The sequence below is a fragment of the Oncorhynchus keta genome, chromosome 17 (genome assembly GCF_023373465.1).
Source record: "Oncorhynchus keta strain PuntledgeMale-10-30-2019 chromosome 17, Oket_V2, whole genome shotgun sequence".
Lineage (NCBI taxonomy): Eukaryota > Metazoa > Chordata > Actinopteri > Salmoniformes > Salmonidae > Oncorhynchus > Oncorhynchus keta.
The window spans coordinates 62,035,530-62,049,739 of NC_068437.1; the positions used below are offsets into that span (position 1 = coordinate 62,035,530).

General features: G+C 39.8%; 1 protein-coding gene across 1 annotated transcript; it reads left to right on the top strand.

Moving 5' to 3' along the window:
• The first annotated feature begins 9,681 nt into the window (after positions 1-9,681).
• Positions 9,682-13,767, top strand: LOC118383183 (leucine-rich repeat-containing protein 10B-like). The gene has a single exon (XM_035769781.2). The coding sequence runs from the start codon at positions 11,415-11,417 to the stop codon at positions 12,627-12,629; it is 1,215 nt and encodes a 404-aa protein (XP_035625674.1). The 5' UTR covers positions 9,682-11,414; the 3' UTR covers positions 12,630-13,767.
• Positions 13,768-14,210: the final 443 nt, after the last annotated feature.

The window sequence follows — 14,210 nt, forward strand, 5'->3', positions numbered from 1 at the left end:
TTGGACCTAACTTGCGTACCACTATTTCCATGTGGTTTTAAAGGTGTCATTTTCTTTTTAAAAAATGAGTCAGAACATACATATTATTAAATAGTACTTGACTAACCATACTACTAACACATGAATCAGTAACTATTGAATAGTATGAGCATGGAGATTCCTATAATTCTATGAAAAAATGATAGCATCCGTGAGTATAAGAATGTGTCTATAACAAGACATGAGTAAGGCTGTACCTCCACTAAGTGAAAGAGAAAAAACATTAATCTCTCCTGCCCAGGGGTTTTTATGCATGAGTCTAATTCATTCTGCATCTGAGGAGACTCACCAACTCAGACTACCTGCTACAACATTCTACACTATAATATTTCCTCTCTATAGATAGCCTATTGAGCCTACGTGTTATAACCTCTCTCTGCCTCCTTATAACACTCTTTGCTTGTATATAACACAGTTATAACATACGTCTGTCTTCACATAACGATGTAATAGCAGTTATAACATGTGTCTTCATAACGCTGTAATAGCAGTTATAACATGTCTTCATAATGCTGTAATAGCAGTTATAACATGTGTCTTCATAATGCTGTAATAACAGTTATAACATGTGTCTTCATAACGCTGTAATAGCAGTTATAACATGTGTCTTCATAATGCTGTAATAGCAGTTATAACATGTGTCTGTCTCCATAACACTGTCATAGCAGTTATAACATGTGTCTTCATAACACTGTAATAGCAGTTATAACATATGTCTGTCTCCACATAACACTGTAATAACAGTTATAACATGTCTTCATAACGCTGTAATAGCAGTTATAACATGTCTTCATAATGCTGTAATAGCAGTTATAACATGTGTCTTCATAATGCTGTAATAACAGTTATAACATGTGTCTTCATAACGCTGTAATAGCAGTTATAACATGTGTCTTCATAATGCTGTAATAGCAGTTATAACATGTGTCTCCACATAATGCTGTAATAGCAGTTATAACATGTCTTCATAATGCTGTAATAGCAGTTATAACATGTCTTCATAATGCTGTAATAGCAGTTATAACATGTCTTCATAATGCTGTAATAGCAGTTATAACATGTGTCTGTCTCCACATAACACTGTAATAACAGTTATAACATGTGTCTTCATAACACTGTAATAGCAGTTATAACATATGTCTGTCTCCACATAACACTGTAATAGCAGTTATAACATGTCTTCATAATGCTGTAATAGCAGTTATAACATGTGTCTTCATAATGCTGTAATAGCAGTTATAACATGTCTTCATAACACTGTAATAGCAGTTATAACATGTCTTCATAATGCTGTAATAGCAGTTATAACATGTCTTCATAATGCTGTAATAGCAGTTATAACATGTCTTCATAATGCTGTAATAGCAGTTATAACATGTCTTCATAACACTGTAATAGCAGTTATAACATGTCTTCATAACACTGTAATAGCAGTTATAACATGTCTTCATAATGCTGTAATAGCAGTTATAACATGTCTTCATAATGCTGTAATAGCAGTTATAACATGTCTTCATAACACTGTAATAGCAGTTATAACATGTCTTCATAATGCTGTAATAGCAGTTATAACATGTCTTCATAACACTGTAATAGCAGTTATAACATGTCTTCATAACACTGTAATAGCAGTTATAACATGTCTTCATAATGCTGTAATAGCAGTTATAACATGTCTTCATAACACTGTAATAGCAGTTATAACATGTCTTCATAATACTGTAATAACAGTTATAACATGTGTCTTCATAATGCTGTAATAGCAGTTATAACATGTCTTCATAATGCTGTAATAGCAGTTATAACATTTCTTCATAATGCTGTAATAGCAGTTATAACATGTGTCTCCACATAACACTGTAATAGCAGTTATAACATGTCTTCATAATGCTGTAATAGCAGTTATAACGTGTCTTCATAACACTGTAATAGCAGTTATAACATGTCTTCATAATGCTGTAATAGCAGTTATAACATGTCTTCATAACACTGTAATAGCAGTTATAACATTTCTTCATAATGCTGTAATAGCAGTTATAACGTGTCTTCATAATGCTGTAATAGCAGTTATAACATGTGTCTGTCTCCACATAACACTGTAATAGCAGTTATAACATGTCTTCATAATGCTGTAATAGCAGTTATAACATGTCTTCATAATGCTGTAATAGCAGTTATAACATGTGTCTTCATAATGCTGTAATAACAGTTATAACATGTCTTCATAATGCTGTAATAGCAGTTATAACATGTGTCTGTCTTCATAACGCTGTAATAACAGTTATAACATGTGTCTTCATAATGCTGTAATAGCAGTTATAACATGTCTTCATAACACTGTATTAGCAGTTACAACATGTGTCTCCACATAACACTGTAATAGCAGTTATAACATTTCTTCATAATGCTGTAATAGCAGTTATAACGTGTCTTCATAATGCTGTAATAGCAGTTATAACATGTGTCTGTCTCCACATAACACTGTAATAGCAGTTATAACATGTCTTCATAATGCTGTAATAGCAGTTATAACATGTCTTCATAATGCTGTAATAGCAGTTATAACATGTGTCTTCATAATGCTGTAATAGCAGTTATAACATGTCTTCATAATGCTGTAATAGCAGTTATAACATGTCTTCATAACACTGTAATAGCAGTTATAACATGTCTTCATAATGCTGTAATAGCAGTTATAACATGTCTTCATAATGCTGTAATAGCAGTTATAACGTGTCTTCATAACACTGTAATAGCAGTTATAACATGTCTTCATAATGCTGTAATAGCAGTTATAACATGTCTTCATAATGCTGTAATAGCAGTTATAACGTGTCTTCATAACACTGTAATAGCAGTTATAACATGTCTTCATAATGCTGTAATAGCAGTTATAACATGTCTTCGTAATGCTGTAATAGCAGTTATAACATGTGTCTGTCTCCACATAACACTGTAATAGCAGTTATAACATGTGTCTGTCTCCATAACACTGTAATAGCAGTTATAACATGTGTCTGTCTCCATAACACTGTAATAGCAGTTATAACATGTGTCTGTCTTCATAACACTGTAATAGCAGTTATAACATGTGTCTGTCTCCATAACACTGTCATAGCAGTTATAACATGTGTCTGTCTCCATAACACTGTCATAGCAGTTATAACATGTGTCTGTCTCCATAACACTGTCATAGCAGTTATAACATGTGTCTGTCTCCATAACACTGTAATAGCAGTTATAACATGTCTTCATAACACTGTAATAGCAGTTATAACATGTCTTCATAACACTGTAATAGCAGTTATAACATGTGTCTTCATAACGCTGTAATAGCAGTTATAACATGTGTCTGTCTCCATAACACTGTCATAGCAGTTATAACATGTCTCTCTTCCTGAATACCATTGTTATAACACCTCTTTGCCTCCATATTAAAACCCTTATAATGTCTCTTTCCTTAATTATAACACTGTTATAATAACATATGTATATCTTATAACACTGTATAACATATCTCTGCTTCCATATAACACTGTTTAAGCTTACTGGGAGGAGGCCCCTTTGATACTTACCAACGCTGACTATTGTAACTAAATTCAGGCATCTCTCTACCTCTACAGTATGGGTTGAACACTGCTATATTACTGTCATAACACATCTCACCCCCCATGTACTGTAGCAGTGTTCAGGCTTACTGGGAGGTTCCTTTCAGACTGTAAATCCTCTTATCCCATTGGGCACAGTCAAAACTTCAAATCAGCCTCCAATTGTATATTCCGCCATGCAAGGGGAAATTAGATGATCTCTCCCAAATGGCACCCCTACAGTATTTCTTATATAGTGCACTACTTTTGACCAGGGATCCATAGGGTAGTGCACTATGTAGGGAATATGGTGCCATTTGGGACACAGGCCTATATGACCTCTCCTAAATAGGGCTGAAAATGTGCCTGCTGGAGTAATAATAATGAGATGCCAAATAATAAATGGCCTAGCTATGACAACTAATAACCTGTTAGTTAGCCTAGCTATGACAACTAATAACCTGTTAGTTAGCCTAGCTATGACAACTAATAACCTGTTAGTTATCCTAGCTATGACAACTAATAACCTGTTAGTTAGCCTAGCTATGACAACTAATAACCTGTTAGTTAGCCTAGCTATGACAACTAATAACCTGTTAGTTAGCCTAGCTATGATAACTAATAACCTGTTAGTTAGCCTAGCTATGATAACTAATAACCTGTTAGTTAGCCTAGCTATGATAACTAATAACCTGTTAGTTAGCCTAGCTATGACAACTAATAACCTGTTAGTTAGCCTAGCTATGACAACTAATAACCTGTTAGTTAGCCTAGCTATTACAACTAATAACCTGTTAGTTAGCCTAGCTATGACAACTAATAACCTGTTATTTAGCCTAGCTATGACAACTAATACCCTGTTAGTTAGCCTAGCTATGACAACTAATAACCTGTTAGTTAGCCTAGCTATTACAACTAATAACCTGTTAGTTAGCCTAGCTATGACAACTAATAACCTGTTAGTTAGCCTAGCTATGACAACTAATAACCTGTTAGTTAGCCTAGCTATGACAACTAATAACATGTTAGTTATCCTAGCTATGACAACTAATAACCTGTTAGTTAGCCTAGCTATGACAACTAATAACCTGTTAGTTAGCCTAGCTATGACAACTAATAACCTGTTAGTTATCCTAGCTATGACAACTAATAACCTGTTAGTTAGCCTAGCTATGACAACTAATAACCTGTTAGTTAGCCTAGCTATGACAACTAATAACCTGCTGGTTAGCCTAGCTATGACAACTAATAACCTGTTAGTTAGCCTAGCTATGACAACTAATAACATGTTAGTTAGCCTAGCTATGACAACTAATAACCTGCTGGTTAGCCTAGCTATGACAACTAATAACATGTTAGTTAGCCTAGCTATGACAACTAATAACCTGCTGGTTAGCCTAGCTATGACAACTAATAACCTGTTAGTTAGCCTAGCTATGACAACTAATAACCTGTTAGTTAGCCTAGCTATGACAACTAATAACCTGTTAGTTAGCCTAGCTATGACAACTAATAACCTGTTATTTAGCCTAGCTATGACAACTAATAACCTGTTAGTTAGCCTAGCTATTACAACTAATAACCTGTTAGTTAGCCTAGCTATGATAACTAATAACCTGTTAGTTAGCCTAGCTATGACAACTAATAACCTGTTAGTTAGCCTAGCTATGACAACTAATAACCTGTTAGTTAGCCTAGCTATGACAACTAATAACCTGTTAGTTAGCCTAGCTATGACAACTAATAACCTGTTAGTTAGCCTAGCTATGACAACTAATAACCTGTTAGTTAGCCTAGCTATGACAACTAATAACCTGTTAGTTAGCCTAGCTATGACAACTAATAACCTGTTGGTTAGCCTAGCTATGACAACTAATAACCTGTTAGTTAGCCTAGCTATTACACCTAATAACCTGTTGGTTAGCCTAGCTATGACAACTAATAACCTGTTGGTTAGCCTAGCTATGACAACTAATAACCTGTTAGTTAGCCTAGCTATTACACCTAATAACCTGTTGGTTAGCCTAGCTATGACAACTAATAACCTGTTAGTTAGCCTAGCTATGACAACTAATAACCTGTTAGTTAGCCTAGCTATTACAACTAATAACCTGTTAGTTATCCTAGCTATGACAACTAATAACCTGTTAGTTAGCCTAGCTATGACAACTAATCAAATCAAATCAAATCAAATTTATTTATATAGCCCTTCGTACATCAGCTGATATCTCAAAGTGCTGTACAGAAACCCAGCCTAAAACACCAAACAGCAAACAATGCAGGTGTAAAAACTAATAACCTGTTAGTTAGCCTAGCTATGACAACTAATAACCTGTTAGTTAGCCTAGCTATTACAACTAATAACCTGTTAGTTATCCTAGCTATGACAACTAATAACCTGTTAGTTAGCCTAGCTATGACAACTAATAACCTGTTGGTTATCCTAGCTATTACAACTAATAACCTGTTAGTTAGCCTAGCTATGACAACTAATAACCTGTTAGTTATCCTAGCTATGACAACTAATAACCTGTTAGTTAGCCTAGCAATGACAACTAATAACCTGTTAGTTAGTCTAGCTATGACAACTAATAACCTGTTAGTTAGCCTAGCTATGACAACTAATAACCTGTTAGTTAGCATAGCTATGACAACTAATAACCTGTTGGTTAGCCTAGCTATGACAACTAATAACCTGTTAGTTAGCCTAGCTATTACACCTAATAACCTGTTGGTTAGCCTAGCTATGACAACTAATAACCTGTTGGTTAGCCTAGCTATGACAACTAATAACCTGTTAGTTAGCCTAGCTATGACAACTAATAACCTGTTAGTTAGCCTAGCTATTACAACTAATAACCTGTTAGTTATCCTAGCTATGACAACTAATAACCTGTTAGTTAGCCTAGCTATGACAACTAATAACCTGTTAGTTAGCCTAGCTATGACAACTAATAACCTGTTAGTTAGCCTAGCTATTACAACTAATAACCTGTTAGTTATCCTAGCTATGACAACTAATAACCTGTTAGTTATCCTAGCTATGACAACTAATAACCTGTTAGTTAGCCTAGCTATTACAACTAATAACCTGTTAGTTATCCTAGCTATGACAACTAATAACCTGTTAGTTAGCCTAGCTATGACAACTAATAACCTGTTAGTTAGCCTAGCTATTACAACTAATAACCTGTTAGTTATCCTAGCTATGACAACTAATAACCTGTTAGTTATCCTAGCTATGACAACTAATAACCTGTTAGTTAGCCTAGCTATTACAACTAATAACCTGTTAGTTATCCTAGCTATGACAACTAATAACCTGTTAGTTAGCCTAGCTATTACACCTAATAACCTGTTGGTTAGCCTAGCTATGACACCTAATAACCTGTTGGTTAGCCTAGCTATGACAACTAATAACCTGTTGGTTAGCCTAGCTATGACAACTAATAACCTGTTAGTTAGCCTAGCTATGACAACTAATAACCTGTTAGTTAGCCTAGCTATGACAACTAATAACCTGTTATTTAGCCTAGCTATGACAACTAATAACCTGTTAGTTAGCCTAGCTATGACAACTAATAACCTGTTAGTTAGCCTAGCTATGACAACTAATAACCTGTTAGTTAGCCTAGCTATGACAACTAATAACCTGTTGGTTAGCCTAGCTATTACAACTAATAACCTGTTAGTTAGCCTAGCTATGACAACTAATAACCTGTTAGTTAGACTAGCTATTACAACTAATAACCTGTTAGTTATCCTAGCTATGACAACTAATAACCTGTTAGTTAGCCTAGCTATGACAACTAATAACATGTTAGTTAGCCTAGCTATGACAACTAATAACCTGTTAGTTAGCCTAGCTATGACAACTAATAACCTGTTAGTTAGCCTAGCTATGACAACTAATAACCTGTTGGTTAGCCTAGCTATGACAACTAATAACCTGTTAGTTAGCCTAGCTATTACACCTAATAACCTGTTGGTTAGCCTAGCTATGACAACTAATAACCTGTTGGTTAGCCTAGCTATGACAACTAATAACCTGTTAGTTAGCCTAGCTATTACACCTAATAACCTGTTGGTTAGCCTAGCTATGACAACTAATAACCTGTTAGTTAGCCTAGCTATGACAACTAATAACCTGTTAGTTAGCCTAGCTATGACAACTAATAACCTGTTAGTTAGCCTAGCTATTACAACTAATAACCTGTTAGTTATCCTAGCTATGACAACTAATAACCTGTTAGTTATCCTAGCTATGACAACTAATAACCTGTTAGTTAGCCTAGCTATGACAACTAATCAAATCAAATCAAATCAAATTTATTTATATAGCCCTTCGTACATCAGCTGATATCTCAAAGTGCTGTACAGAAACCCAGCCTAAAACCCCAAACAGCAAACAATGCAGGTGTAAAAACTAATAACCTGTTAGTTAGCCTAGCTATGACAACTAATAACCTGTTAGTTAGCCTAGCTATTACAACTAATAACCTGTTAGTTATCCTAGCTATGACAACTAATAACCTGTTAGTTAGCCTAGCTATTACAACTAATAACCTGTTAGTTAGCCTAGCTATTACAACTAATAACCTGTTAGTTAGCCTAGCTATTACAACTAATAACCTGTTAGTTAGCCTAGCTATGACAACTAATAACCTGTTAGTTAGACTAGCTATTACAACTAATAACCTGTTAGTTATCCTAGCTATGACAACTAATAACCTGTTAGTTAGCCTAGCTATGACAACTAATAACCTGTTAGTTAGTCTAGCTATTACAACTAATAACCTGTTAGTTATCCTAGCTATGACAACTAATAACCTGTTAGTTAGCCTAGCTATGACAACTAATAACCTGTTAGTTAGCCTAGCTATTACAACTAATAACCTGTTAGTTATCCTAGCTATGACAACTAATAACCTGTTAGTTAGCCTAGCTATGACAACTAATAACCTGTTAGTTAGCCTAGCTATTACAACTAATAACCTGTTAGTTATCCTAGCTATGACAACTAATAACCTGTTAGTTAGCCTAGCTATGACAACTAATAACCTGTTGGTTAGCCTAGCTATGACAACTAATAACCTGTTAGTTAGCCTAGCTATTACACCTAATAACCTGTTGGTTAGCCTAGCTATGACAACTAATAACCTGTTGGTTAGCCTAGCTATGACAACTAATAACCTGTTAGTTAGCCTAGCTATGACAACTAATAACCTGTTAGTTAGCCTAGCTATGACAACTAATAACCTGCTGGTTAGCCTAGCTATGACAACTAATAACCTGTTAGTTAGCCTAGCTATTACAACTAATGACCTGTTAGTTAGTTAGTTAGGTTATTAGTTGTAATAGCTAGGCTAACTATGTTAGTTAGGTTAGCTATTACAACTAATAACCTGTTAGTTAGTTAGGCTACGTTAACATTCTGCAACCTGAAAATAGCTGCTCACCTAGAATGATTCAAAGGTTAACATTTACATTACATTTAAGTCATTTAGCAGACGCTCTTATCCAGAGCGACTTACAAATTGGTGCATTCACCTTATGACATCCAGTGGAACAGTCACTTTACAATAGATTACAAAAATACCTTTGTTTGTAGATGCATTGGCGTGTATTATATTACATCGTCTGTGTTTGTGTGTTGCATCTTCCTAAATAAATACAGCTGCCAGTGTGCCCATGCACACAATCATATTACCACTTTTCCATTATGAATGCAACTCCCTATTTATAATTGGTCAATATGAAGCGTAGCCTATTATGTAAATCCTGTGTCAATTACAGACTTTATCTGGTAATATTTTATAGCCTGCTATGTGCCAATCTTTAACTCTTAATTATACTAGATCACATCAGTGGTCTCTCTCATCACTCTTTTCTCCTCTCTGTCCCCTCTTTATTTCTCTTCAATCACTCTCTCTCCCTATTTTCCTCCCCCACTCTCTCATCCATCTCCCCTGCTCCCTCCCCTCTCTCTCTCTCTCTGTCTCTCTCTCTCTCTGTGTCTCTCTCTGTTTCCCTGTCTCTCTCCCCTGCCCCCTCTTTCCCTCTCCCTCTCTAACCATGTGATGTACGTGTTTGACAATACTCTCTCGTGTCCCTCTGTTTCGGTTGCTAGGGATGGGAGACAGTCCTAGGCAACGTAGTACGCAAATCTCCAGCCGAGACGCGAGAAACCGGATAACGTACATTAGTTAGAGATATCAGTGAGGCGACAGCGAAGAGCGGACCGAGTGACCCGCGCGTAACCGATAGTTTTCATAGTAGCCAAATTGAAAATTCTCCATTTTGTATACAGGCGAACGGTCTAGTGACTTTGGGCAGCAAGATGACGACATTAACGATAGCCCGAAATGCGCTAAGTGCGCAACCGTCATCGCCAAAGCGAGAGTGAGAGCGATCACCAAAGTGGACTTCCTTTTTTCGCTCTTTCACTTTGCCGCTGGCCAGGTCAACACATCACCACACAGCTGCGTAGCCGCCTGCGCGTCAAGCTGGGCTCCGACTCGCTCTCTCGCTCGACGGACTGAACATACAGTCATCACGGGGGAGAGAAAAAAAAAGGACATCTAACTCGAACGTATCCACTTTTTTTGGGGGGGGTGGTGGTGGTGGTGGTGTGTAATTCTTGTTCTGCGTTCTCGCATCATAAGATCAGTGGAACAGGTGACACTGACATCTGCTCCGTCTGTCGAGCAGAATTCAAGCTCATATGGAAAGTAAAATGAAATGTCTAAAGCCTGCGGTTGTCGTCTGTCACACTGGGCTGAGAACATATCTACTGAAAACTTCCATGGAGTAAAGTAGCCGACAGTAAGACGCGGACAGCATCCAAATGAACATATGATACCCAAATGGCAAGTCTGCTTCTGTTGGAAGTTTGTGGAGCCATTTTATCTGTTCTGGGAAGACATTTATAGTCTTATTTACATTGGTTGACTGCTCTGGCTGACTCCAAACAGACACGAAGAGACTATGTTTTATCATCAACATTCAGCTTTATATTGTTGAGTTAAATTATTATGATTATTATTATTATCACTTCTTCAAACACTACTCTGCTGCTTTTGGTTGTTGTTATTTATAAGCTTCTAATTGGCTTATCCATCCCCCCACCTCTCCCTTTCAACTGTTCTCCAGGTCCTTGCTGTAAATGAGAATGTGTTCTCTGTTAACTTACATGCTAAAATAAGGGTAAACATTTTTTTTTTTTTTTTTTTACAATTACAATTACAAATCCATCAATATTATTGTAATGTGTCGATGTCAGTTGACACTTCATCTAATGTGGGGCAGTCAGACAGTGCCACTTCTAGTACCATGTGTTGGTCTGTGGCTGCTGAGCTAGCAGAGAGCAATCACTGGCCTGTTAAGGAACACAATGCCCCCTGTTGCTGCGGGTCCTGCCACTGGATCCTTTCTCACCAGTTCAGAGTAGGAGCCTCCGACCGGGCTGACCAGCACCAGCCTCAGTTCAGAGTAGGAGCCTCCGACCGGGCTGACCAGTCTAAGAACCAGCGTCAGCCCCAGCCAGACCAGCCTCGGACACAGACACGACCAGCCTCAGCCCCAGCCTCAGACACGTCTTCAGACACTGTCCTGTCCTAACCAGCTTCAGCCTCCACCCCAGCCATTGTTGGAGCTTCGGTCTCAGTTCCAACCCCAGTCTCAGACAAGGCTTCAGCCTCATCCCCTGATTCCATCCTGACTCAGCCAGTATCCAACGGCAGGCTGCCGGGCCACGGGTGTAGCAACGGGCGTAGCAACGGGCACGGCATGGGCAACTCCTCCAGGAAGGAGGAGGCCGAGGAAGAGAAGGATGGGGAGAAAGTGAAAGTAATGGAGGAGGAGAAGAGGAGGAGGAAGAAGAAGAAAGAGGAGGAGATGGAGGACGATGAGCTTCCCCTAGGGGTGGAGGAGATGCTGGCGAGCGGAGATCCCGTTTTGGACCTGAGCTATAAGAAGTTTCGCAGGTTGCCCGGTGTGGTCTGTGGGCTACGTCACCTGGAGAAGCTGTATGTGTGTGGTAACAGTCTGCGGACCCTCCCGGAGAACATCGTCCAACTGAAGGGCCTCCGCATCCTGGCTCTAGACTTCAACAAGATGGAGGACGTCCCGTTGGCCATCTGCCAGCTCCGTAACCTGACACGTCTCTACCTGGGCTCCAACCGCCTGATATCTCTCCCTCCAGAGCTACGCAACCTTCAGAGCCTTCGTTGCCTCTGGATGGAGAGCAACTACTTCACGTGCTTCCCCCGCCAGCTCTACGACTTACCCCACCTCAGGTCCCTCCAGATGGGGGACAACAGGCTACGGACACTGCCCCCGGACCTGTGGCATATGGAGGCCCTGCGGGGACTGTGGCTCTACGGAAACCGTTTCACTGAGTTCCCCCGTGTCTTACTCCGTATGGTGGATCTGGAGATCTTAGACTTGGACAAGAACAAGATCGAGGTGTTCCCTAATCTGAGCCGGCTCCCCGCCCTCCGCCTCTTCTCCTACGACCACAACCCTGTGGAGGGGCCTCCTGGTGTGGGGGAGGAGGTGCTGCTGGTTGGGGAGGGGGCCCAGGAGGAGCTCCAGGAACGGGCAGACAGGAAGGCTAAGAAGGAGCAGGATGTGAGGGATGCGGAAGAGGCTGTGCTGGCCGGGGATGGGCCTGTGATCCAAGGCATTCTAAAGACGGCCAAACAGAACAGTGCATCGCACGCTGGGCACAAGTACAACGAGGTGGCAACCGTGGCGATGCCCCTAACCGAGGAAGAGAGGAGGAAGGAGGAGATGGAGGCGGAGTTAGAGAGGGCGTTGAACGACTACGGGGCGGGGCTTGAGTATGACCTGGAGGGGATAGAATATGACAAGGAGGAGCTTATATGTGAGGGGGAGGGGTATGAGGTTGGGGATTTGGAGTACGAACGAGGAGATATGGACTATGAGTATGAGGAGGGGGAGGAGCTAGAGGAACCAGGAAGACAAGGGGGCCGGCATTGATGACTGACTGATTGACTCCTCCTCCTGCAAAGGCTCTGAGTCCTTCCCTCCAAAGTCTAGACTTGTTTGACCTTGCAGCAGACATTGCAGACCACTGACTGATCTACAAGCCACCTTGCATCATAAATAACTACTTAGAATTATTTGTAGATCAGTCAGTCACAATTTACCAACAATGCATCACGGATTCGATGCTCTCAGACACAGCCTCTCACCCCTCCCCTTCCTAAACCTAGGACCCCTCCCCTTCCTAAACCTAGGACTCCTCCCTTTCCTAAACCTAGGACCCCTCCCCTTCCTAAACCTAGGACCCCTCCCTTTCCTAAACCTAGGACCCCTCCCCTTCCTAAACCTATGACCCCTCCCCTTCCTAAACCTAGGACCCCTCCCTTTCCTAAACCTAGGACCCCTCCCTTTCCTAAACCTAGGACCCCTCCCTTTCCTAAACCTAGGACCCCTCCCCTTCCTAAACCTAGGACCCCTCCCCTTCCTAAGATTCTGACTACTTGACAGCTTCCTGATTTGCACTAGGAGGTGATATGAGAACTAAGTGGACAATATAAGGAAAACACCAGGATTAATAGCCTATGTCAGTTAGTTAATTATCCATTCAAGTGGATTCCAATATTGTTCTTCTGCCTTTCGAAGCTAGACCTTTTTTATGACAACGCTCCAGCTGTCATGACAACGCTCCAGCTGTCATGACAACGCCCAACCAGAGGGTTGTTTAACTTAGTAAATCCTGTGTGAAAATGAATTAATGACTAGCCTCCTGAACCTGTTGCTATAATATGTGACTTTGACATTCTCTGTCCGTAGTTAGAAGTAGAGCAGGGCTGAGCCACTAAATAACCAAGACATTAGATGTTTTTCAAACTGACCTGAAGACAGATCCATGCACTGCACATTGTGGAGATGATGGCAGGCAGTGGCGTCTTTGCCGCAACTCGGCAAATTGGCAAAAGTCAGAGCAGGACTCCGGTGACGCTGTATGTGTGTCAGTGTGTGTGTGTTTGAGTGGTTGTGTGTGAATGCGGACACGCAAGTGTGTATATATGGGTGCGTGTGTGAACGTGTACATGCTTGAGTAAGTGTGTGAACGCGTACACGTTTTGAGTGTGTGTATTTTGAAGTGAGGGGGGTAAACTTATTACCTTTGTAATGTGATATAGTTTGTTTTTGTTAAACCCATTATGTGTATAAAGGAAATCTAATCTTGCCTCATTAAATAATGATTGAGTTTATCGGGTTGGACTGAATCATTCATACACAGGGAGACCGAGGCTGTGTTCACCAGGCCTCTCAGGAGTCTGGTCCCGATCAGGTGGTGTAGGTTTACGATGATGTTCAGACAATATCTGAGCCAGGAGCTAAGTCTCCTGTACATCAAATAACGATTGTATTAGTCACATGCTGAATACAACAGGTGTAGTAGACCTTACAGTGAAATACTGAATACAACAGGTGTAGTAGACCTTACAGTGAAATGCTGAATACAACAGGTGTAGTAGACCTTACAGTGAAATGCTGAATACAACAGGTGTAGTAGACCTTACAGTGAAATGCTGAATACAACAGGTG